This window comes from Musca autumnalis, unplaced genomic scaffold (assembly GCF_047663935.1).
Source record: "Musca autumnalis isolate F117 unplaced genomic scaffold, ASM4766393v1 scaffold_3, whole genome shotgun sequence".
Lineage (NCBI taxonomy): Eukaryota > Metazoa > Arthropoda > Insecta > Diptera > Muscidae > Musca > Musca autumnalis.
In genome coordinates, this window is record NW_027411866.1 from 249,588,281 (window position 1) to 249,613,612 (window position 25,332).

At 28.8% G+C, this 25,332-nt stretch overlaps 1 protein-coding gene across 2 annotated transcripts in view; it reads right to left on the minus strand.

The window, feature by feature from the left end:
* Positions 1–25,332, minus strand: part of Lim1 (LIM homeobox 1) — a 177,738-nt gene that overhangs the window by 122,653 nt on the left and 29,753 nt on the right. For both annotated transcript variants that reach the window (XM_073977767.1, XM_073977766.1), the window contains exon 2: positions 4,457–4,652. In XM_073977767.1, coding sequence (XP_073833868.1) covers positions 4,457–4,652 — 196 coding nt within the window. The remainder of the gene's footprint in view (positions 1–4,456; positions 4,653–25,332) is intronic.

Genomic DNA, 25,332 nt, shown 5'->3' on the forward strand with positions numbered 1-25,332 from the left:
AAAAACGTAAGAAACCTTATATATTATGTATAAAACTATTTAAATGCAAAAGAATTGATTTAAGCATACTAATTTTGGTTGTTTTGGGTATATTTATGTGTTTTTGAGATTTACGACAAAATGTCACAAACGTCGAAAACCTGTATAAAACTAGTAAATATGTAAACGACAATAAAACACATGCAATTCAGCAAATATAACCTTAAAATACACACTCAAAGAAAATTTATAAATGTTAGAAACTTATTGAAACTGTCAAAAACGTAAGAAACCTTTTATAAAAATAATTAAATGCAAAAAATTGACTTTAAAATTCCAATTTTGAGGTGTTTATGGGGTTTACAACAAAATGTCACAAACGTCGTAAACCTGTATAAAATTATTAAATGTGCAAACGACAATAAAACACATGTAATTCAGTAAAAGATAACCTTGAAATACATGTTCAAAAAAATATAAATGTTAGCAACGTATAAATTCTGTCAAAAACGTAAGAAACCTTATAAATTATGTATAAAACTATTAAATTGCAAAAGAATTGATTTAAGCACACTAATTTTGGTTGTTTTGGGGATATTTATGTGTTTTTGAGATTTGCTACAAAATGTCACAAACGTCGAAAACCTGTATAAAACTATTAAATATGCAAACAACAATAAATCACATGCAATTCTGCAAATATAACCTTAAAATACACACCCAAAAGAAAATTTATAAATGTTAGAAACGTATTGAATCTGTCAAAAACATAAGAAACCTTGTATAAAACTAATGAAATGCAAAATAATTAATTTAAGCATACTAATTTTGGTTGTTTTTGGGATATATATGTGTTTTTGAGATTTACGACAAAATGTCACAAACGTCGAAAACCTATATAAAACTAATAAATATGCAAACGACAATAAAATACATGAATTCAGCAAATATAACCTTAAAATACACACCCATAGAAAAAGTATAAATGTTAGAAACGTATTGAGTCTGTCAAAAATGTAACAAACCTTGTATAAAACTAATTATATGCAAACGAATTGGATTAAGCATACTAATTTTGTTTGTTTTGAGGATATTTATGTGTTTTTGAGATTGACGACAAAATGTCACAAACGTCGAAAACCTGTATAAAACTATTAAATGTGCAAAAGGCAATAAAACACATGCAATTCAGCAAATATAACCTTAAAATACGCCCTCAAAGAAAATTTATAAATGTTAGAAACGTACTGAATCTGTCAAAAACGTAAAAAACCTGGTATAAAACTAATTAAATGCAAAAAAATTTCCTTTAACATACTACTTTGGACTGTTTTTGGGGGTTTATATGTTTTTGAGATTTACGACAAAATGTCACAAACGTCGAAAACCTGTATAAAACTATTAAATATGCAAACGACAATAAATCACATGCAATTCAGCAAATATAAGCCAGCATAGATGATTAACAAACAAATCTTTCGCAAAAATTTGTTACTGTCAAAAACGTATAAAACATGTCGAGAACGTATAAAGTGAAAAAATCGAACAAAACCTTAAAATATATTTGAAAAAGTCATAACAGTGTAAAAACAAAAGTGAACTTAATGCTAAACACGACATTAGGTTTTAACTAGAACCTTTTGCAAATGTCGTAAACGTCAAAAACATGTATAAAACTAATTAAATCCTAAAAATCATACAGAAAATTTTGTAATTTCTCTGCGATGACCAATCCAACATATTTGGAACAAAATTTTGTAAATGTCAAAAAAGTATAAAATCTGTGTGAAACGTATAAATGCCTAAAAACTTGCCACATAACCTAAAAATTTTTCGTAAATCATAGTTATGTGATTGTTTCCACATTATAGACAATATTAAAAACGTACAATGTTTAATTTAGAACTTTTTTCAAATGTCAAAAACGTCAAAAACATGTATAAAACTAATTAAATCCTAAAAAATTTACAGACAATTTTGCGCTTCTTCTTGGATAGTCAATTTGATGATTTTTTCACTAAAATTTGTAAACGTACAAAACGTATAAAAGCTGTCTTAAACGTATGCAACATAAAATATTGCAAATGACCCTACAAGTACTTTATAAAAAATAGTTACATTAATTTTTCCAAGGTTTTCCGAAATGTCAAAAATATGACGTTTAAACTAAAACATTGTGCAAATGTCACAAACGTCAAAAACATGTATAAAACTAATTAAACCCTAAAAAATTTACAGACAACTTTGCACTTCTTCTTGGAAGCTATCTAACTAGGGGCACCACCCCAAGGCGGGGTGCTCTCACCGTTACTGTGGCTACTTGTTATAAACAATATTTTGACTGATCTGGACAATCAAGGTATAAAAGTTGTTGCTTATGCGGACGACGTAGCACTACTGATTTCCGGTAAGTTTCCGTCAACCATTTCGGAGCTTATGCGGGGAGCATTATCGACGTTGTAGCGCTGGGCTAAGGCCAATGGCCTTGGAGTAAACCCATCCAAGACAGAACTGGTAATGTTCACGAGAAAGCGTAAGCTCGGCGTTTTTGTACCACCAACACTGGATGGAGTGCAGCTTCAGCTCTCGCCCGAGGCAAAGTATCTTGGCACAATCCTAGACTGTCAATTGCGATGGAACAGGAATGCTGAGGAGCAGGCGAAGAGAGGATTGATTGCGCTTTATTCATGTAAGAATTCTATTGGGAAAAGTTGGGGTCTAAACCCATCGATTATACACTGGTTGTATAACACTGTGGTTAGACCCATCTTATCCTATGGTTCTCTTGTTGGGTGGCACTCACTGCGCCAAAAATCGACATCCAGTAGGCTTGACCAGGTGCAAAGAGCTGCCGCGATTCTCAACTAACTGGAGCCACCAGGAGCACACCACAGGCTGCTCTGAACGCAATGCTGAACTTGAAACCACTGAGTCTCAGCATTAAGTGTCAGGCAACTCGCAGTGCCCTACGGCTGCACGAGCAGGATCTCTGGCGCGGTTGTGCCTATGGGCATGGATGTAACCTGAACGAATCAGGTATAAATGTGAACCAACGCGGGAAACTGAGCTACTATATATCACCAGTCCTAAGATTTGACGATATAGACGTCGTTATACCTAGTAGAGACGACTGGAACCGCAGTAACCCACCTCTGGACAGTCTGGCTTTTTATACAGACGGTTCCAAGATGGAGGAAGGTACCGGGGCTGGCGTCTACTGTGAAAGGCTACCTCTTGAGTACACCTACAGGCTAGACAGCAACTGTAGTGTCTTCGAGGCTGAAATCTTCGCGATTTGGAAGGCAGCGGAATTGATAAAAAGTTTGGATGCAGTAATCTTTGAACCGGTGACTATCTTTGTGGATAGTCAAGCGGCTCTTAAAGCCATCAAATCCTGCAACATCAAATCCGATGTCGTCCTTAAGTGTAGATCAGCCTTAGGAACGCTAACTAACGGCTTTAGGCTATGCTGGGTACCAGGACACCGCGACTATCTGGGTAATGAAAGAACAGATGAATTAGCTAGACGATGATCGCAGTCTACAGATCTAGCTATCGCTGACTCCATCAAACCAACCATTTGTCATTTCTTCAAAAAAAAAAAAAAAAAAAAAAAAATAAAGCGTTCTCTGACGAAAGGGCCAGTGAATTGTGGCATAATGAACCTAGGTGCATTGTGGCAATATCCATATGGCCGTCTCTGTAAGTCAAAAAAACGAACTCTCTGTTGAACCTGAGTAAAGCTGAAGTTAGAGTAACGACGGGAGTCATCACTGGACACTGCTATATAAGGGTCTTTACCATCAAATGGGATGAGGATGTTACTCACTATTGCAGACTCTGTGAGGATGAGGAGGAGTTGGGGACGATCGTAGACGACATAGGTTAGTAGGTGTTCACTTTCCACCGTGTCTAACTTTCTACGCAACTGTGGAACCTGCTGTGATCTACAACATTATCAAAAATCTGAAGTGGCTGGGACAGCGCAACCTGAACGCGTAAATGCTGTTTATATTATTCTGCCTACCATCAAAATAAAACTTTTTTCCTTCCCCAAAACTATTCCTCCCTCTTAAACTTTCTTGTAAAGTATTTGTTCTTTACTTTTTAATAACTTCCTCTTTTTTATTTCTTCCATCTCTCCTCTCCTTCCCAACTGCTCTTTTCTTTACAGCATTTTCCTCTTTTTTCTACTGGATGATCACAATGGACCGGAAGGTCTCCGAGTGACCTAGTCACAAGTTAGTGGCTGCACATCCCCAAACCTAACCTAACATAACTAAACTTTAAAAATTTCTCATAAAGAATGTCAAAAACTTCGATAAAAACTAATTGCGTAGGCCTGTAAACCATCATTTGGACATGAGATGTTTGCTGGGTTTTTTAATACATTCTTTTATTGTTTATTATTTTATTTATTTTATATTTTCCTCAAAAGTTATAAGAAAAAAAGAGACAAAAAAATAATTATACTCACCTAAAGAAATCATTCCTACAGTAAAGTTTTGATTCTCTACTAAAGCATTTATCCGTTAAAGGTTGAAGGCATTCACAGCAGCGTACACAGGACGCATGCCAACCACGTTCTAAAACATTTAATAAAAATTTATCTAAAATTGGTTTATTACAACCAGCACAGGGATCGCCAACACCGACCGGCGGTTCGCTGCGACCTGAAACGATAAGAAAGAGAAAATATTACCATTAATAAAAATAAATAAGATATATTTAAATAAAATAAATAAAAATATTTAAAGTGTGGATGGCAAACCAAAAGAAGCATTTAGCTTAGAAGCCAGAAAGAAGAGAGAGAGAGAGAAATTATTATGTAGATCTAACACTTAAAATATTTAATTATTTCATGTGACCAAAGACCGAAGCTGGTGATGTCCTTCATCAGTCATTGCGCCTAAGACTGAAAATAGTCCTCATAAATAAACTTTTTTAGAATCCATGACACAATATTTTCTCATTGTTAGCTATTTCACACACTTTTACTTAAAGCGTAAAGCTACCACCTCCCTAAATAACTGCAAAAATCCTTCCTCTTTATTCCCTTACATAACCAAATAACAACCCACCACATGTGTTCCCGACCATTCATTGTCACGTCTTTGTTGAACTTTATTGCCATATCAACACTAATAACACTTTGGCCCTCTTTGTTCAATGATTTGATTTTTGGCCATACAAGCAACACCTCGAATACACGTTAATGAGCCGCAGCAGCAGCATTATATTCAGGGTGCAATCAAGCTGACTAATTTCCCTTTCTGATATTTAAAAATGTTGTACACAGCAACAAGACGTCAATGTGTGCTTCCAAAAACAAAAGCAAATACCTTTTTGTGTATTTAAACTTCAGTTTCCTTCGCCACTAATATGTTGCCCCCATAGGGGTTTAAAAGCGAGGAGCAGTTTACCTAATTAGGTGCAATTTGTGGTATCAACAACTCCACCTTATTCCCTACCTCCTTGATAATAATAATCATCATTATCAGCATCAAGGAAGTTGTTGCTCCTGCCAAAAGAACAAACAGTAGCTGTTCAAAATGGTTACGCAAATTTCAACTTTGTGCCATTTGGACATGTAACCTCAATGAAAACACACACCCAGCACACACACACACGCCCCAAAAATTATATACCAAAAAGCTGCAATTATCCATTAAATACAGCAAACGTTTAATTTATGCCATTGCTTTAAGCTAAAAAAAATAATCTTTCTTCTTTTTGGCAAAGCTGTAGCAAAAGTATTCACATAAGAGTTTCAAGCAGGAGTCAGCAGTCATTCTTTCATCTGACCAGTTTGTTGCTGTAGTTGTTGTTGTGTATGTTACTAAAAATCATTTTAAATGCCAACACCTTGAGTGGAGCATAGTTTTCCAAGAGTCTTTCAAACTTCAAATAGTGTTGATGATGAATGAATGAATGGATGGACGTAATGTTGAAGTGCACAATTGGTCTCTTGTGCGTTTTATTTGCATACATGTGTGTGAGTGTGTGTGTGCATGGAGGGGTTTACCTTTTGCCGACACTTAAAATAGTCAAACAATGAGCAAGAAAATAACCCCAAGAGCTATTTAAAAAAGGGTGTTGTTAACATTATATCAGCTTCTTTTTTCTTTAGTCGAGTAGATGTTTGGAGGTGAGTTAGGGAGGAGTGTCTATATTTTTTGGTAAAACACATCCCAAAAGTGCAACCGTATAATGATATAGTGTCAAATACTTTATTTGGTATTGCATCGCACACACACACACTCATGCCCATGCATAAACAAAAAGCGCACAAAATTCCTGGGTCTTTATCTCAAACGCCAAAGGCTCAAGCTTCTGTCCATTGCCAACAACATGGTGATGATGAACATGATGACGACTGACTTTTTGATGACCACAATTGAGAGGTCTCCCTTTTGCAGGCAACAAAGACCAGAGCAGTAGGGTAGAAACTCAAGAAAACAAGCTGCAGCAAAAAGCCCCAAGGGTAGTTAATGAGAATATGAAACTGGAGCTGGAGCCGTAGTGAAACAAGGCGACTTCATTCAAACTACCTGCTCTACCATTCTCAATCATAATTTAAACCATTTGTTGGCCACAATTTTGCACAATTTTATCGCTTTAACTTTTATTTCACTATTCTCAAAGAACGAACAAAAAAATGAAAAACAAAATTTATGATAAAACTTTAAAATTAAAATCACCTGAAGAAACAAAACCATGAGAGGAGACACAACAAAGTTTATGGATTCTTTTGGGGATGAAAGGGAATACAATCTAATACTCATTTTTTCCTTTTGATATCCGGAGTTCAGAGTTGGTTTGTGGTTTGGCAATTTATTAGCAATTTAACAAAGAAATTTTGAAAAAAGAATTTTGTAAGGCAAAAAAGTTAGTTCAATGCCTAAAACAAAAGTGGAAGTATGGCTAACCCTTAACACGCATTGGGGGGATTCTCAACACTTCAACTTGAAAGTGATTAGACACATACAAACACACAACCGTAGCGGATCATGAATATACATACATATCGATCATTTAATCAAAGAGTGGCATAACTCAAAAAATGCGTTTTTTGAGTTAGCAATTTCTATTTTTTCTACGACTTCTACTTTATCTTGTGTCAAATTTTAATGCTGATATCTCTAAAACTCGACGAGTTACAACTCATTTACTACGAGTTGCCAATAATTCAACACTCCAGTTTTTCGATGTTATGAAGCACTAAAACACTTGAAATCATGATTGATCTTGCACAGAAATTTAGCACTAGGTTTTTTATAAATATTTTGCCAACAGAGGATATTATTAAAAAAATGTAATTTGAAAAATTGTTGGAAGGAAAATAGAAAATCGATCATGAAAACTCGAATTTTCACCCCAAAAAGTCGACTAATTGATGAAAATTTGGCATACCTAACCTCTCTAGAGTAGCTAAATTTATTCAAAAAATTCTCCTCAAAAAAAGTTATAATAACTGGGCCACAATCTGCTCAAACGGTGGATTGCATTCTGTTGGGGGGAAGTTAGATATCCCATCACACATTCATCCTTCCATCCATTCCAACATCCCAGAAGAAGCTGTGCATTATTTATTTATGATTTTCGTTTTTGGAGGCGGATCAACGGACATCAAACATTTTGCTAAAAAAATCTCTAAAAACTGTCAAAATTGACGGATGTCATCAATCAAAATGTATATTTGGCAAATCCATGGCAAGTTTAGTGGTTGTCTGATGATCGCAACGCACACACACATAACCCTGACGAAACACTGAAACTCAAGGTTAAAACATTGTGTGTGAAAAGGCAAAGCCAAAAAATAAAAAAGCAAAGCTCGTAGTTTGTCTTACAACAAAGTCAGTAGCAACAGTTTAAAACAGTTTTATGGCCAGTAATTATTTTTCGCGCAAACTTTGAACAAAAAGAGTGTAACAAAATCAAGAAACTGTTGAAATTCATGTTAGGGATGTCATGGTGGAAATGCTTCGGTTCAATAGACAATAATAATGAACGTTAAGACTGCGTGGATTTAAAAAAAATATTTTTTAAAGAATTGTTTCTAATACACTCATACCTCGATTTGCGTTAATAATTGGTTCCGACGCAAATCGAAACAACGCAAGTCGAAACACATGTTTCCACATGTTTTGAGTAACTTTTTCACAAAATTCAAAGTCAGAAATATTAGTTATTAATAACGCACATCGAATCAGTAGAGCAAATAGAAGAAATCTATTATATTTTTTCTTATATTTCTTCCAACAACGTGAAGTTTTTAAACAATATTTTTTCCAGCAACGTTGATTTTTTTAAAGAATATTTTTCCAACAACGTGGATTTTTTAATGAATACTTTTTCCAGAACTTGGATTTTTTAAAGGATGTTTTCCAACAACGTGGATTTTTTAAAGAATACTTTTTCCAGAAACGTGGATTTTTTAAAGAATGTTTTCCAACAAGTGAATATTTTAAAGAATTTTTTTTCAACAACGTCGATTTTTTATAAAAATTTTTTTCAACAACTTCGATTTTTTAAAGAATTTTTTTTAACAACGTGGATTTTTTTTAGAGATTTTTTTCCCAACAACGTGGATTTTTTAATTTTTTTTTTCAACAACGTCGATTTTTTATAAAATTTTTTTTCAACAACTCCGATTTTTTAAAGATTTTTTTTTCAACAACGTGGATTTTTTAAAGAATTTTTTTTTTCAACAACGTGGATTTTTTAAAGAATTTTTTTTTTTTTCAACAACTTGGATTTTTTAAAGATTTTTTTTTCAAAAACGTGGATTTTTAGAGATTTTTTTTCAACAACGTGGATTTTTTAAAGAATTTTTTTTTTCAACAACGTGGATTTTTTAAAGAATTTTTTTCAACAACGTGGATTTTTTTAAAGAATTTTTTCAACAACGTGGATTTTTTTAAAGAATTTTTTTTCAACAACGCGTATTTTTTAAAGAATTTTTTTTCAACAACGTGGATTTTTTAAAGAATTTTTTTTCATCAACGTGGATTTTTTAAAGAAGTTTTTTCAACAACGTTGCCTTTTTAAAGTATTTTTCATTCAACAACGTTGCCTTTTTAAACAACATTTTAAAACAACGGGGATTTTTTAAAGACTATTTCTTTCAGGCATTGTGGATTTTTAAAGCATTTTTTTCAGTCATCGTGGATTCTTAAAGAATTTTTTATTTTTACGAAATATTTTTTCAGGAAATTTTCTTTCAAAACGGAATTTTTCGAAAATTAGTTTTAGGGAATATTATTTTTCTAAATAATTTTTTAAGATATATTTTTAGGGAATATCTTTCAAAAATATTTTTTTATGGATTTTTCAAAATTTTTTTACTTTTTTTAAATAATTTTTTAAGAAACATTTTTTACATATTTTCCTAAAATAATTTCTTAAGGTATTGTTTTTCAAAAATAATATATTGAATAGTTTTTCAAAAATATTTTTGTATGAAATATTATTTAAAAAAAAAAAAAATTAATGATTTTTTTCTTTTTCAAAAATAATTTTTAGGGAATATTTTTTAAGCAATATTTTTTCAAAAATATTTTTTTAGGGAATTTTTTTTTCAAAAAAAAAAATTTTAGGTAATATTTTTTCAAAAATATTTTTTAAGGATTGCTATTTTCAAAAATATTTTTTAATGATTATTTTTCAAAAATATTTTTAAGGAAAAAATGTTCACAAATATTTTTGAATGCATATGTTTTCAAAAATATATTTTTAAGGAATATTTTTTCAAAAATAATGTTTTAATTTCCAAAAATAATGTTTTTTGAAATATTTTTTCAAAATTATTTTTAGGGAATATTTTTTGTAAAAATAAATGTTAAGAAATATTTTTCAAAAATATTTTGTTTGGGAATAATTCTTCAAAAATAATATTTATTTTTTATTTTTACGAAATATTTTTTCAAAAATATTTTTTCAGGAAATTTTCTTTCAAAACGGAATTTTTCGAAAATTATTTTTTAGGCAATATTATTTTTCTAAATAATTTTTTAAGATATATTTTTAGGGAATATCTTTCAAAAATAATTTGTTATGGATTTTTCAAAATTTTTTAACTTTTTTTAAATAATTTTTTAAGAAACATTTTTTACATATTTTCCTAAAATAATTTCTTAAGGTATTGTTTTTCAAAAATAATATATTGAATAGTTTTTCAAAAATATTTTTTTATGAAATATTATTTCAAAAAAAAAATTTAATGATTTTTTTCTTTTTCAAAAATAATTTTTAGGGAATATTTTTCAAAAATACTTTTTAAGGAATATTTTTTTAAACATAATTTTGTAAGGAATATTTTTTCAAAAATAATTTTTAGGGAATATTTTTTAAGCAACATTTTTTCAAAAATATTTTTTTTAGGGAATTTTTTTTTTCAAAAAAAAATTGTAGTTAATATTTTTTCAAAAATATTTTTTTAAGAAATTTTTTTTAAGGATTGCTATTTTCAAAAATATTTTTTAAGGATTATTTTTCAAAAATATTTTTAAGGAAAAAATGTTCACAAATATTTTTGAATGTATATGTTTTCAAAAATATATTTTTAAGGAATATTTTTTCAAAAATAATGTTTTAATTTCCAAAAATAATGTTTTTTGAAATATTTTTTCAAAATTATTTTTAGGGAATATTTTTTGTAAAAATAATTGTTAAGAAATATTTTTCAAAAATATTTTGTTTGGGAATAATTCTTCAAAAATAATATTTAAAGAATATTTTTTTAAAAATAATTTCTTAAGGAAATGTTTTTCAAAAATAATTTATTAACCCATCAGAAATCCTCATTACAAACCTCATTATATACCTCCTTTTCCACCCATTATTTTAACAAGGGCATGTCGCGCGAAATATCTGGTTATTTTGTAACCACTGAAATAAGTAGTCAGAATCTACTCAGTATCTACTTATTTCAGTGGTTACAATCTACCTTTTTCAGTGGTTACAAAATAACCAGATATTTCGCGCGACATGCCCTTGTTAAAATAATGGGTGGGAAAGGAGGTATGTAATGAGGATTTTTGCTGGGAAGGAACATTTTTTCAAAAATAATTTATTGGGAATATTATTTCAAAAATAGTTTTTAAAGGTTTTTTTTTAAATACTCTTGAATTATTAATTATGAAATATTATTAGAAATATTTTTTTAAAAATAATTTTAAGGGAATATTTTTTCAAAATAAATTTTATTGGAATATTTTTTCAAAAAAAATTTTTTAGATAATATTTTTTCAAAAATATTTTTTAAGGAATTGTTTTTGAAAAATATTTTTAAGATATATATCTTTTCAAAAATAATTTTTTAAGGAATTTATTTTCTAATATAAAATGTTTAAAGAATATTTTTTAATGAACATTTTTTCAAAATATATATTTTTAAAGAATATTTTTTCAAAAATAATTTTGATATATATTTTTAAAAATATTTTTTTTAATAATTTTTTAGGAATATTGTTTTTAAAAATAATAATAAATAAAATAATAATCCTCAAACCATTTTTTCAAAAATATTTCTTTAGGAATATTTTTTCTAAAATTATTTTTTAATGAATATTTTTTGAAAAATAATTTTAAGGGATATTTTTCAAAAATAATTTCTAGAAATATTTTTTTTCAAAAAGGCTTAAGTTTTATAAATATTTTTAAGGAATATTTTTTTAAAAATTATTGTTAAGGAATGTTTTTTTTTTTTTTTTAAATAATTTTTCACCTTCATGGATTTCTTTACAAATTGTTTTCCAACCAACATTAACCGAAAGGTATAAATATAACATTTTTTATTTTCCCCCCAATTTTCCAACCAACCTCCCCTTAATTTTTATTTTTTGAATTTTTGTGCAATGTGTAAATATACCTCAATTGCTGAACACATGCATTATTCATATATTGCCCCAGACACCATAAACCATAAAGAAGAAAAAAAAAACGACAACTTGTCACAAACTCTTTGCCTCATATTAGAGATCGATGATCATGGCTGTTTGGTTGGCTGACAAACAATAAATTTCCATAATTTTTTCGGCTACCGTTTAACGATTAATTTTTGCAAATTATTATGAACGGGCCCTCGGGTGACACCAGCAATTTGGCGGCAGGCAGTAAGGAAGTTGAGAAAACCAAAAAAAAAAAAAAACATAAATTTCGCCCCAAAATTATGATGCAATAATTTCCAAATTGCAGCCGGGCGGGCAGTTCTTGTGTCGCATTTTCTGCGAGCATAGATGACAGTACTAATGCTTTGCAAAAGCTAACTGTCAACACATGCTACAGTTGGTTAATAGCTCAAATGGAAGATGTCGGAGAAGAAATACTTTTCATTATGGTTGAAAAATTGTTGGGACTAGGTTTCCCGAGCAAAATTTGAAGTAAGAAAGAAAAAATGTTGTGTAATTAATGTTTAGAAGCTACCAGTCATCATCATCGTCATGTTCACCAGCCAACAGCTGCATTACATGGGTCGGCTTGCATGTTGCCGCTGACAAAAAGGCTTTTACACGCCAGACACCCTATTTTCATGTGTGTGTATGAAAATATTGAGAGATTCGTGTGAAAATCTTAAAACCCCGGCCTTTTATGAAAAGTCATAATTTACAACAATGTTCTTTCTGTGTAAGGCTGGCTGGCGGGTTGCGAATGCTGTGCTTTGCTTTATTAAAGTTGATGTTGTGTCGAAGTTGCATTTTCTTGTGGCTGTTGTTTGCCATGCCAAACAAATCTCAAGTTCATGATCTTGTGCTTATGTTTTTCTTGGCGTTTTTTTGTTGTTTTTTTTTCTTGTTGTTGTTGCTATTTGATGGTGTTACTGCCAGTGAGTGACTCCTCCTTTATTCAGGCGGCTATGCTTCTGTATAGAGATTCATTCAGCGCAAGTCGTCTTCTTCTTCAACATTTGGCCCCTTTGACCAGAACACGTACCACAAATCCACAGCCATTGCCAGCAATACGTTTCAGTTGGTTGCTGTGGTGGCTGTGGTTATATTGACGGCCATATTTTGTCATGGGACCGTAGACGTTTGTTTGCTGCTGTCTTCCTCTCCTCCTGCTCCCCTTAACATTACATGAACATTATTCGTGGATCCATTGGCCCATAAGCTTTGCTTGATGGTCATTGCTAGAGATGGCTTTTGTTATGTTTACTCCGGTCCCCCGGTAAAGTCCTTCTGTTCGTTTCAATTTTATTTTGTTGTGCCTTTGTTGTTGCTGTCGTTGTTGTCTAGAGTTTTGTTTGTTGCTCTTTACTCTGATTCCACTTGAGATTTGTTTGGTTTGATTTCAAGCCAGGCACTACAATATTCGTTTGGATTTTCCGTTTGCCATGGCATTTCGTGGTGGCACGGCAGCATCAGAAGCAGCTTCTTTACGTTTTCATATCATATCTTTTTGAAATTGTTGCCATTGTTGTCGTTCGTGGAGCAGCAAGAAGTAGAAGGAAAAAAACAAAAAAATAATGTAATCCACCCATTTTTGTCCAAAAACAACTCCTTGTCTTCATCTTTCATTTTATGGCAAAATTATTCTAGCTTCCCCCGGCCTTCACCTCCCCCTCCCACCAACCACATTGAATTGGCAAACCAGCCAACCAACCATTCACATGAATGGATTTGTATACTTTGCTGGTGAATGAGGCGTAAGAACAGAAGATGTTGCTCTGAAAAAAAGAATATATCAGCAGAAATCAACATTACGTTTATTTTCTGTTTTTTTTTTTCTTTTTGTTCTTTACGTCGTTGTTGTTGTATTGGACTCCAGTGAAACGTGACTAAAATGTAAAAGCCAGAATTTCACCAGACAGCACTGGAATACACTATAAGCCATGGTAGCTTTAGTTTCGGTATCACAGCACCACCATCAGCAACATGGCAAGCCGAGCAAAAGCATTTACCATTTCCAACTTGGTGTCCTCAATGGTTTGGAAGGCTCCTTAGCTGGTAGCTGAAACCATCATGCCATTTGTTTCTCTTGCTGTTGTTTTTTTTTCTCCATATCTCCTTAATTTCTATGCTAAACATGGAAGTTGCAATGATGGCTTGGTGGCTACCACATCAAGTGAATGCAAAAATCCCCACAACCAGTGACCAGCAATGCATACCAATCATTTGGAAATTCTCATTATCTATGAAAGATAAGTATAGTTGCTGTTTTTGTTGTTGCTAAAAACACCAAACCAGTTCTCCAAAGATTACAAAAGATGTTTTTTTTTTTTTTGAAAACCTCCCCAACCATGTCAAAGCTGTCAAAGATTGAAGTAAACTTGTCTTGAACTCAAGAGGTTCTATTGATTTGTAATGGTAAAGCAAATCGAACAGGTACCAAGCATGACATAAACGACGACGACTACGACGATCCATCCTAACCATAATGGTTGGGAGTTCTAAACATCAGTCACGGCTTTTGCAAGAAGACTTCATGCTTTAATGATTCTAGGCAGTCATCTTTAAAAGAAAATGAATATTCTAATCGCCGCTAAAATAGCAAGGCGAATAGCGTAGCTACAAAAGGCCAAATAATTTACACAAAAAGAAAGCCGCCACCTTGGAACTTCTAGGCAAAAATCTAAGGCAGAGAAGAGTTTACCAAGGCTAAAAGGAATTTTTAACAGCAGCCTAAACTCGAGTGAGTGGTGGCTAGATTTTATGAAAAGTTCACGACAATAATGACTTGATGAGCATGATGGTGGTGTCAGGATAAGGTGATGTGATGGAATCAAAAAAAAAAAAAAAACAACAACAAACAAGCAAGCAAGTGTTGCAATAAAATTGAATTAAGTCCGCAAATAAACCCAGTTTTCGTGATGGAATAATTTTTGGAGGTCAGAGGTCAGATACAAAAGGGTGCTAGCAGAAGAAATTTAGGTGCCTAGACAAACCAGAGTAGTTTTGGGCTGACACATGAACCACGCTGGTGGAAGAAAACGTCCACCAGCGTGGTTCATGTGTTAGATAATATTTTTAACAGAATATTTTTCAGAATATTTTTTTCAGAATATTTGTTTTCCATTAGAATATTTTTCAAAATATTTTTAAAGAGTATTTTTTAAGAATATTTTTTCGAAATTTTATTTTAACACGTTCGCGGATGCAAAAAAACTCAGAGAGGTGCAAAAAATGACACCCAATTTTTTTCGAAATTAGTGTTTTTGAATTTATAAATTAATTATTAATATTACTATAATTTTTTATTTATTATATTATGGATATATGTATATGAAATAAGTGGTATTATGTACATTACATGCATGCGATACAACATGCGATTGTATACAAGTAAATTAATAACGATTGACTTTGCATGTGAATGATATAGCATTCACGTCATCCTATGTCACCATGAAAATGAATGCTATAGCATTCACGTCCGCGAACGTGTTAAGAATATTTTTTTTGGATTTTTTATGAAAATTTTTTCTGAATATTTTCTTCAGAACATATTTTAAAAAATTTTATTTTTAGAATATTTTTTCTGAATATATTTTAAAAAATAGTTTTCAGAATATTTTTTTTAATAATATTTTTTCAAAATTTTATTTAACGGATATTTTTTAAGAATATTATTTAAAGGATATTTTAAAGATTTTGTTGCATAATATATTTTTAGAATATTATATATGAAATATTTTTTTAAAATTTTTTGTATAGGATTTTTATTTTCAGAATATTATATTTTTTAAAGAATATGTGATTTCCATCAGAATATTGTTTAAATATTTTTTTTAAAGAATATTTAATAATTTTTAAGCACATTTGTTCATAAATACTCTATTTTAAGATTATTTTTCTGAATTTTTTTTCAGAATATTATTTTATTATTATAGTTTATAAAGAATTATTTCCATAATATTTTTTAAGAATCTATTTTTTCAGAATATTACATAAAGAATATTTTTTCAAAAAAAAAAAAATAAATAAAAAATTAATTAAAAATAAAGAATTTTTGTTTTCAAAATATTATATTTTGTAAAGAATATTTTTTCCATCAGAATATGTTTAAAGAATATTAAATATTTTTAAGAATATTTGTTCAGAATATTTTTTAAAGAATATATTTTTTTCAAAATAATTTTTAAAGAATATTTTTATAAGGATAGTTTTTTCAAAAGAATATTTAAAAAAATATTTTTAATGATTTTTTTCAGAATATTATTATCAGAATATTTCAGAATAATAAAATATTTTCTGAAGAAAAATTTTCTAAGACAGGATTTTTTAAATATTTTTTTACCAGCGTTATTTAAATAAATTAAAAATATTTCCCCAACAGCGTGGATTTTTTAAAATATTTTTTTCCTCCAGCGTATTTTTTTTTAATATTTTCCTCCAGCGTGGATTATTTAAATTATTTTTTTTCACTAACGTGGATTTTTTTATAATTTTTTCCACTGAAGTGGATTTTTTTAAAATAGCTTTTTCCTCCAGCGTATTTTTTTAAATATTTTTTCTTTCAGCTTGGATTTTTAAAATATTTTTCCCCAAGCGTCGACTTTTAAACACTTTTCCATATTTTCCACCAGCGTGGATTTTTTAAATATTTTTTTTACCAGCATGAATTTTTTAATATATTTCCCCACACGCGTGGGATCGTGTTTTTTTAATAAGGTTTTCTTCCTCCAGCGTGGATTTTTTAAATATTTCCCCCCAAGCGTCTATTTTTTTTACAAAATTGTTTTCCAATATTTAAGATTTATAACAAAATATTTGTCCAATATTGTGGATTTATTACAAAATATTTTTCCAATATCGTGGATTTTTTTAATAAAATATTTTTCCAATATCGTGGATTTTTTAATAAAATATTTTTCCAATATCGTGGATTTTTTAAAAAATATTTTTCCAATATCGTGGATTTTTTAAGAAATATTTTTCCAACATCGTGGATTTTTTAAAAAATATTTTTCCAATATCGTGGATTTTTTTAAAAAAAAATATTTTTCCAATATCGTGGATTTTTTTAAAAAACATTTTTCCAATATCGTGAATTTTTAAAAAAAAATATTTTTCCAATATCGTGGATTTTTTAAAAAAATATTTTTCCAATATCGTGGTTTATTTAAAAAAATTTCAAACTTATGGATTTTTAAAAAAAAATATTTTTCCACCATCGTTGATTGTTTAAAAAGTAGTGTTCCATCGTCGTGGATGTTTTTAGAAATATTTTTTCAATATCGTAGATTTTTTTAAAAACAAATTTCCAATACCGTGGATTGTTTAAAAAATATTTTTCCAACATCGTGGATTTTTTAAAAAAATATTTTTCCAATATCGTGGATTTTTTAAAAAAATATATTTTCCAATACCAATTTTTTTTCATTATCGTGGATTTTTGAAAAAATATGTTTCCTATATTGTGGATTTTTTAAATATTTTTCAATATCCTGTATTTAAAAAAAAATATTTTTCCTAATATCGTGGATTTGTTTAAAAAATTTTTGCAATACCGTCGATTGTATAAAAAATATTTTCCAATATTGTTGATTTTTTAAAACATATTTGTCCAATATCGTTAATTATTTCTCCACTATCGTGGACTTTTAAAAATATATATATTTCCAATATCGTGGATTTTCTAAAAAATATTTGCCACTATCTTGGATTTTTTGAAAGATATTTTTCCATTGTCGTGAATTTTTAAGAAATATTTTTCACTTATCGTGGATTTTTAAAAAAGAAATTCCAATACCGTAGATTTAAAAAAAATCCAATACCGTGGATTGTTTAAAAAATATTTTTCCAATATCGTGGATTTTTAAAAAATATTTTTCCAATGTCGTGGATTTTTAAAAAATAATTTTCCAATATCGTGGATTTTTAAAAAATAATTTTCCAATATCGTGGATTTTTAAAAAATAATTTTCCACTATTTTTTTAAAAAATATTTTTCCAATACCTTGGATTTTTAATTTTTTCCCACTATCGTGGATTTAAAACAATATTTTGCCCAATATCGTGGATTTGTTTAAAAAATTTTCCACTACCATCGATTGTTTAAAAATATTTTTCCAATATCGTGGATTTAAAAAAAATCCTAGCCAATTTTTTAAAGTTATTTTTCCACAATAGTGGAAAAAAATATTTTTTCCAATATCGTGGATTTTTAAATAATTTTTTTCACCTTTATGAAATATTTTTCCAATCTCGTTGATTTTTCAAAAAATATTTTTCCACCATCGTGGATTTTTCCATGTTTCAAGACATGCCTGTGTTGGTTAAAATACGAAACGCCATTTAGTGTTCCATCGTCGTGGATTTTTTAAGAAATATTTTTTCAATATCGTAGATTTTTTTAAAAACAAATTTCCAATAATGTGGATTGTTTAAAAAATATTTTTCCAACATCGTAGATTTTTTAAAAAAATATTTTTCCAATATCGTGGATTTTTTAAAAAAATATAATTTCCAATACCAATTTTTTTTCATTATCGTGGATTTTTGAAAAAATACGTTTCCTATATTGTGGATTTTTTAAATATTTTTTCAATATCCTGTATTTAAAAAAAATATTTTTCCTAATATCGTGGATTTGTTTAAAATTTTTTTGCAATACCGTCGATTGTATAAAAAATATTTTCCAATATTGTTGATTTTTTAAAACATATTTGTCCAATATCGTTAATTATTTCTCCACTATCGTGGATTTTTAAAAAATATATATATTTCCAATATCGTGGATTTTCTAAAAAATATTTGCCACTATCTTGGATTTTTTGAAAGATATTTTTCCATTGTCGTGAATTTTTAAGAAATATTTTTCACTTATCGCGGATTTTTAAAAAAGAAATTCCAATACCGTGGATTTAAAAAAAATCCAATACAGTGGATTGTTTAAAAAATATTTTTCCAATATCGTGGATTTTTAAAAAATATTTTTCCAATGTCGTGGATTTTTAAAAAATAATTTTCCTATATCGTGGATTTTTAAAAAATATTTTTCCACTATTTTTTTAGAAAATATTTTTCCAATACCTTGGATTTTTAATTTTTTCCCACTATCGTGGATTTAAAACAATATTTTTCCCAATATCGTGGATTTGTTTAAAAAATTTTCCACTACCGTCGATTGTTTAAAAATATTTTTCCAATATCGTGGATTTAAAAAAAATCCTAGCCAATTTTTTAAAGTTATTTTTCCACAATAGTGGAAAAAAATATTTTTTCCAATATCGTGGATTTTTAAATAATTTTTTTCGCCTTCGTGCATTTTTTATGAAATATTTTTCCAATCTCGTTGATTTTTCAAAAAATATTTTTCCACCATCGTGGATTTTTCCATGTTTCAAGACATGCCTGTGTTGGTTAAAATACGAAACGCCATTTTATTCCCGATTTCAAATCACAACAAATGACAATGTCTTACGTCTCTAGCTATCAACCGAACATGGATACATGAAATATTTCATTGTTTGTCATCATCGTTTTTTTTTTGTTTGTACTTTTTTTGTTATTGTAGGATACAACAATGTTTTCTTCTTTTTTTTGTTTCTTCTCAATACCACCAACAAAGATTGTCGACATTTTAGCTTTTTGCGGTTTGGGGTTTTTTAAACTGAAACTGTCTGTATGTCTGTCTAAATGGCATTTTGCATTTGCCATTTGTAAGAATATCTATTCATGTGGGGTACATATACATACATACACATTTACATTTGTGCGTATGCAAAGCAAATCCATACATATGTATGTATGTTATGTATATTTCCAAAGATATAAAGTAACAAAAAATTGTTGTATGTACCCCGTCATTTCTTTGTTGTTTTTGTGCAAATGTTTGTTTTTTTGTGCAACAAAGCTTATCTCGCGTTCAAGAAACTTTTCCAAAAACAGCGAGTTGCCTGGCACATAATATTTCTAGAGCTGGTACGTGTCGTTCCTGTATTTTCTTTTTTCTTCATTCTTTATAAAGAACGAAAAAAGGAAGACTTAACTCACTCTCTTACACAACATTTTTATTGTCGTTGTTGTTGTTATTGTTACTGTAAGGAAGTATATATACCCAGCCTTATCCTCCAACTTGACAATGCTGTATTGTTTGTTGCTGTTCATTGCACATTGCGTTGCGTGCTTTTGCCATTTGCCTTTATCTCTGCTTCCTTTCTGGCTCGACAAAAACCGACTTCGACTGCCATTTGTTTGTTCAGTGCAATATCAAATTGAGGAGAATAAGAAGCAGCAGGGAAAAACAACAAAATTTACAACAAAATCATGTTCGCCATTCATATCAGCAAACATATGTGTAACGCCTTCCTTGAGGTACTTTTTTCTTTTATGGGAGGGGGATGTAGGATATATAGGGTTATTAAAAAGGGTTCGGACAAATATTTAACAAAATCTTTAGAGACTGATGACACGTGACTTGAATCCAGGGCTATAAGCGATATTCAAATCAATAAACTAAACATATAACCAGACAAACACTGATTGATATGAGAGAAGAGAGAAGGAATATTGTTGAATCAAGTATATTAAAAAAGAAGCAAAATAGGGTATTGTAAATATGTAAACATATATATTGTTAGAGCAACCAAATACATGGTTGCTGCAACAATATATATTTTAAAATATTAACAATATCCGATTTTATATTAAGATCATGCTTGTTTTTACAATACCGCTTGTCTGTATGTTGGATCTAATCCAATACCTTTTGAATCTCCAACCTGTTATACCCTCTTATTAGTCTACAAATCAGTTGTAAGTATGTATATTTATCATATCTTGTGGTAACATTCCTCAATTTTTGTTTGCTTAAAATATTTTTTTCTTTACACACATATTTGTATTTTTTTGAGGTAAGCTTTGTTCATACCACATATCCCTCCTTGTATCCTTTCTTCGATATCTTGCATCTAAATGTTTATTTTCTTCTCTATATTTTTTCGATACGTTGTTTTTTCTTCTATTTCTTATTTTACTGATACTTCAACTCCATTTTTATTACTACGGATTGGTGAAAATTCAAATAAAATGACAAAGAAAAAATCTGGTAAAGCAATGGGCTACTTGTTAAATCCTCAAGCTTCTGACTGAAGAGGGTATATACCCTTTAATACTGCAGAAAATGTGTCTCAACGAAGAACTTGTTCTAAACCCCAAGTTTTTTTGGACAAATCTGTTACGGACAATGCTGAGACAAAAATCCACGCTAATATAAAAAAAATCTTTAAAAAATCTACTCTAATAAAAGATATTTTTACAAAATCCACGCTAATAAAAGATATTTTTTTACAAAATCCACGCTAATATAAACAATATTTTTTACAAAATCCACGCTAATATAAAAAATATTTTTTACAAAATCCACGCTAATATAAAAAATATTTTTTACAAAATCCACGCTAATATAAAAAATATTTTTTACAAAATCCACGCTAATATAAAAAATATTTTTTACAAAATCCACGCTAATATAAAAAATATTTTTTACAAAATCCACGCTAATATAAAAAAATATTTTTTACAAAATCCACGCTAATATAAAAAATATTTTTTACAAAATCCACGCTAATATAAAAAATATTTTTTACAAAATCCACGCTAATATAAAAAATGTTTTTTTTTTAAAAATCCACGCAAATATAAAAAATATTTTTTTAAAAATCCACACAAATATAAAAATATTTTTTTAAAAAATCCACACAAATATAAAAATATTTTTTTAAAAAATTCACGCTAATATAAAAAATATTTTTTAAAAAATCCACGCTAATATAAAAAATATTTTTTTAAAAAATCCAGCAAATATAAAATTATTTTTTTAAAAAATTCACGCTAACACAAAAAATATTTTTTAAAAAAATCCACGCTGATATAAAAATATTTTTTTTTTTAAATTCACGCTAATATAAAAAATATAATAATATAAATGAAGTTATAATATAATAAATGAAGTTGAGCCGATGGGGGAATACTCCAACTCAAGCAATCAAATGAGATTGAATCTTCAGCAATAAACAAAACAAACAAAAAACAGCGGAGGCACGCGCAAGGGAGCTTTGTTATTGGTGATATTCTTTTCAACTCACAGAATTCGATGAATTCTTAGTTGATACGTGCTGACATGTTGCAGAATATTTTGATTTTGGTGTTTCTTTGGAAAGGCCGAAAAGTGAGTGTGATTCTCATTCATATGGAAATACTAGACACTTAAAGAGCTCGGTTTTTCGCTAAAAAGGCATCATTTCAAAAACTGAGAAGCCAATTGATAATTCCCTTCGCTTGTCAGTTCGTTTTGAAAAAAATTACTCTCTGTAATAGAGGGTAATAAATGAAGTTGAGCCAATGGGGGAATACTCCAACTCACGCTAATATAAAAAATATTTTTTACAAAATCCACGCTAATATAAAAAATATTTTTTACAAAATCCACGCTAATATAAAAAATATTTTTTACAAAATCCACGCTAATATAAAAAATATTTTTTACAAAATCCACGCTAATATAAAAAATATTTTTTACAAAATCCACGCTAATATAAAAAATATTTTTTACAAAATCCACGCTAATATAAAAAATATTTTTTACAAAATCCACGCTAATATAAAAAATATTTTTTACAAAATCCACGCTAATATAAAAAATATTTTTTACAAAATCCACGCTAATATAAAAAATATTTTTTACAAAATCCACGCTAATATAAAAAATATTTTTTACAAAATCCACGCTAATATAAAAAATATTTTTTACAAAATCCACGCTAATATAAAAAATATTTTTTACAAAATCCACGCTAATATAAAAAATATTTTTTACAAAATCCACGCTAATATAAAAAATATTTTTTACAAAATCCACGCTAATATAAAAAATATTTTTTACAAAATCCACGCTAATATAAAAAATATTTTTTACAAAATCCACGCTAATATAAAAAATATTTTTTACAAAATCCACGCTAATATAAAAAATATTTTTTACAAAATCCACGCTAGTATAAAAAATATTTTTTTTTTTTTTAAATCCACGCTAATATAAAAAATATTTTTTAAAAAATCCACTTTACTATAACAATTATTCTTTATAAATCCACACTAATATAAAAAATATTTTTTAAAAAATCCTCGCTAATGGAAAAAATATCCTTTAAAAAATCCACGCTAATGGAAAAAATATTCTTTAAAAAATCCACGCTAATGGAAAAAATATTCTTTAAAAAATCCACGCTAATGGAAAAAATATCCTTTAAAAAATCCACGCTAATGGAAAAAATATTCTTTAAAAAATCCACGCTAATGGAAAAAATATTCTTTAAAAAATCCACGCTAATATAAAATATATTTTTTAAAAAAACCACGCTAATATAAAATATATTTTTTAAAAAAAACACGCTAATATAAAATATATTTTTAAAAAAATCCACGCTAATATAAAATATATTTTTTAAAGAATCCACGCTAATATAAATAATATTCTTTAAAAAATCCAAGCTAATGGAAAAAATATTCTTTAAAAAATCCACGCTAATGGAAAAAATATTCTTTTAAAAATCCACGCTATTGGACAAAAATATTCCTTAAAAATCCACGCTATTGGACAAAAATATTCCTTAAAAAATCCACGCTATTGGACAAATATATTCCTAAAGTCCACCCTAATGGAAAAAAAAATTAAAAAAATCCACGTTAATAGAAAAAATATTCTTTAAAAAATCCACGCTAATGGAAAATTGTTTAAAAAAAATCCACGTTAGTGGAAAAAATGTTCTTTCAAAAATCCATGCTAATGGAAAAAATATTCTTTAAAAAATCCACGCTAATGGAAAAAAATCCTTAAAAAATCTTTGCTAATGGAAAAATTGTCTTTATAAAAATCCACACTAATGGAAAAATATATTTTTTAAATACCTACGCTAAATTTTATATTGGCTCATTTTAAAGTACAGATAATATTTTGGGCTTAAATTATTTTTATTTATTTTCGTTAATTTTATATCTTTTTTTTGCAATGAAATTTGTATGTAAATATTTAATCTTCAAATAAACAATAAAAATTATTTATTTATTTTTTGGTGACAAACTATTCAACAGTTAAAACAAAAAAAAAAAATAAATAAAATGCATTTAAATGGATTATCCAAAAACAATAAAAATCAAATGGGAGGGAAAAATTGCTCCCCCAATACTTTCACATACACATGTATATGTTTATATGTGATGGGACAAAGAATACTCTTTATTTTTGTCACAATTTACATATTATTGTTGATGAAAAATTTGCATAAACTTATTGATGACTGTAAACAAAACGCATATATTGAAAGGCAAAGAAGCAGCAGCAGCAGCCTGGTTGGCTGGCTGGCTGAAATGGCAGACAGACATGTAAATAAACATAAATCAACACAATGACAAAAATCGCATATATACACACATATATATGACATGTCTCTTTGTTTGTATGTGTATGTGTGAGTGTTTGCCCAAAAGATAAATCTACTATTATGCATATATTTACTATATATCAATGGTGTTAGATGTCATGTGTTTTAAAATTGAAATTTATTCGATTTTATAAATTCACTCTCTGACTGTTTGCCTGCCCTGCCAGCCAGCCGAGGCGAGGCGAGCTGTTTGTTTGAGCTTTTGATTATTTATGCAATCAAATGTGTCAAAATACTTTTCTCGATTTGCTTGAATGACATGAAACAACAGCAACAACAAAACCAACAACACTTGATGGATATTAGCAAGAATTTTTTGCCTAGCGTCAATGTAGACGTCGACGACGAAGAAGAAGAATTAAATAAATATATTTATTAGAAAATACAATAAATATTTATGGTGTCTTCTTAAAAATCCCATATAACACCATCGATAGGATATTTGCATTTAATCCTATTTTGCTACGTTTTTGGAAGTATTAAAATGAAAAACAAAAAATTCGAAAAAAATAATCCATTATAATTCGGAAAATTATAAAACGAGAAAAACAAAGTTTTTCGTAGAGTTTAATATTTTTAATAATTTTTCCAAGACAATGATTCACAAAAATAAAATTATTCAAATAAATAAATCTAAATGAAAAAACAAAAACAATATTATTAGAAGACAAATTACACATGAAGAATTCATTCGAAGACATTGGAACATTGCCGAACAAAAATTTTTTGTGGTACTCCTTGAAAGCTTGTTTATCCCTTCAACCTTTAATGTCCTCTTTAATTTTGTTTTACTTTAATATTTTTAACCTTGCCTTTTAATATACCTCTCCCTGTTATTCCCCAGCAAAAACTTCAACTAAATGTCCTTTAAAAGTAATGCATAATTTTCCAGGGAACCACCCACTTTTTTTTTGGCTTATCTCAGTGAGTTGTGTCGCTGTTTTGACCCGTTTTTTTTTGGTCTGTGT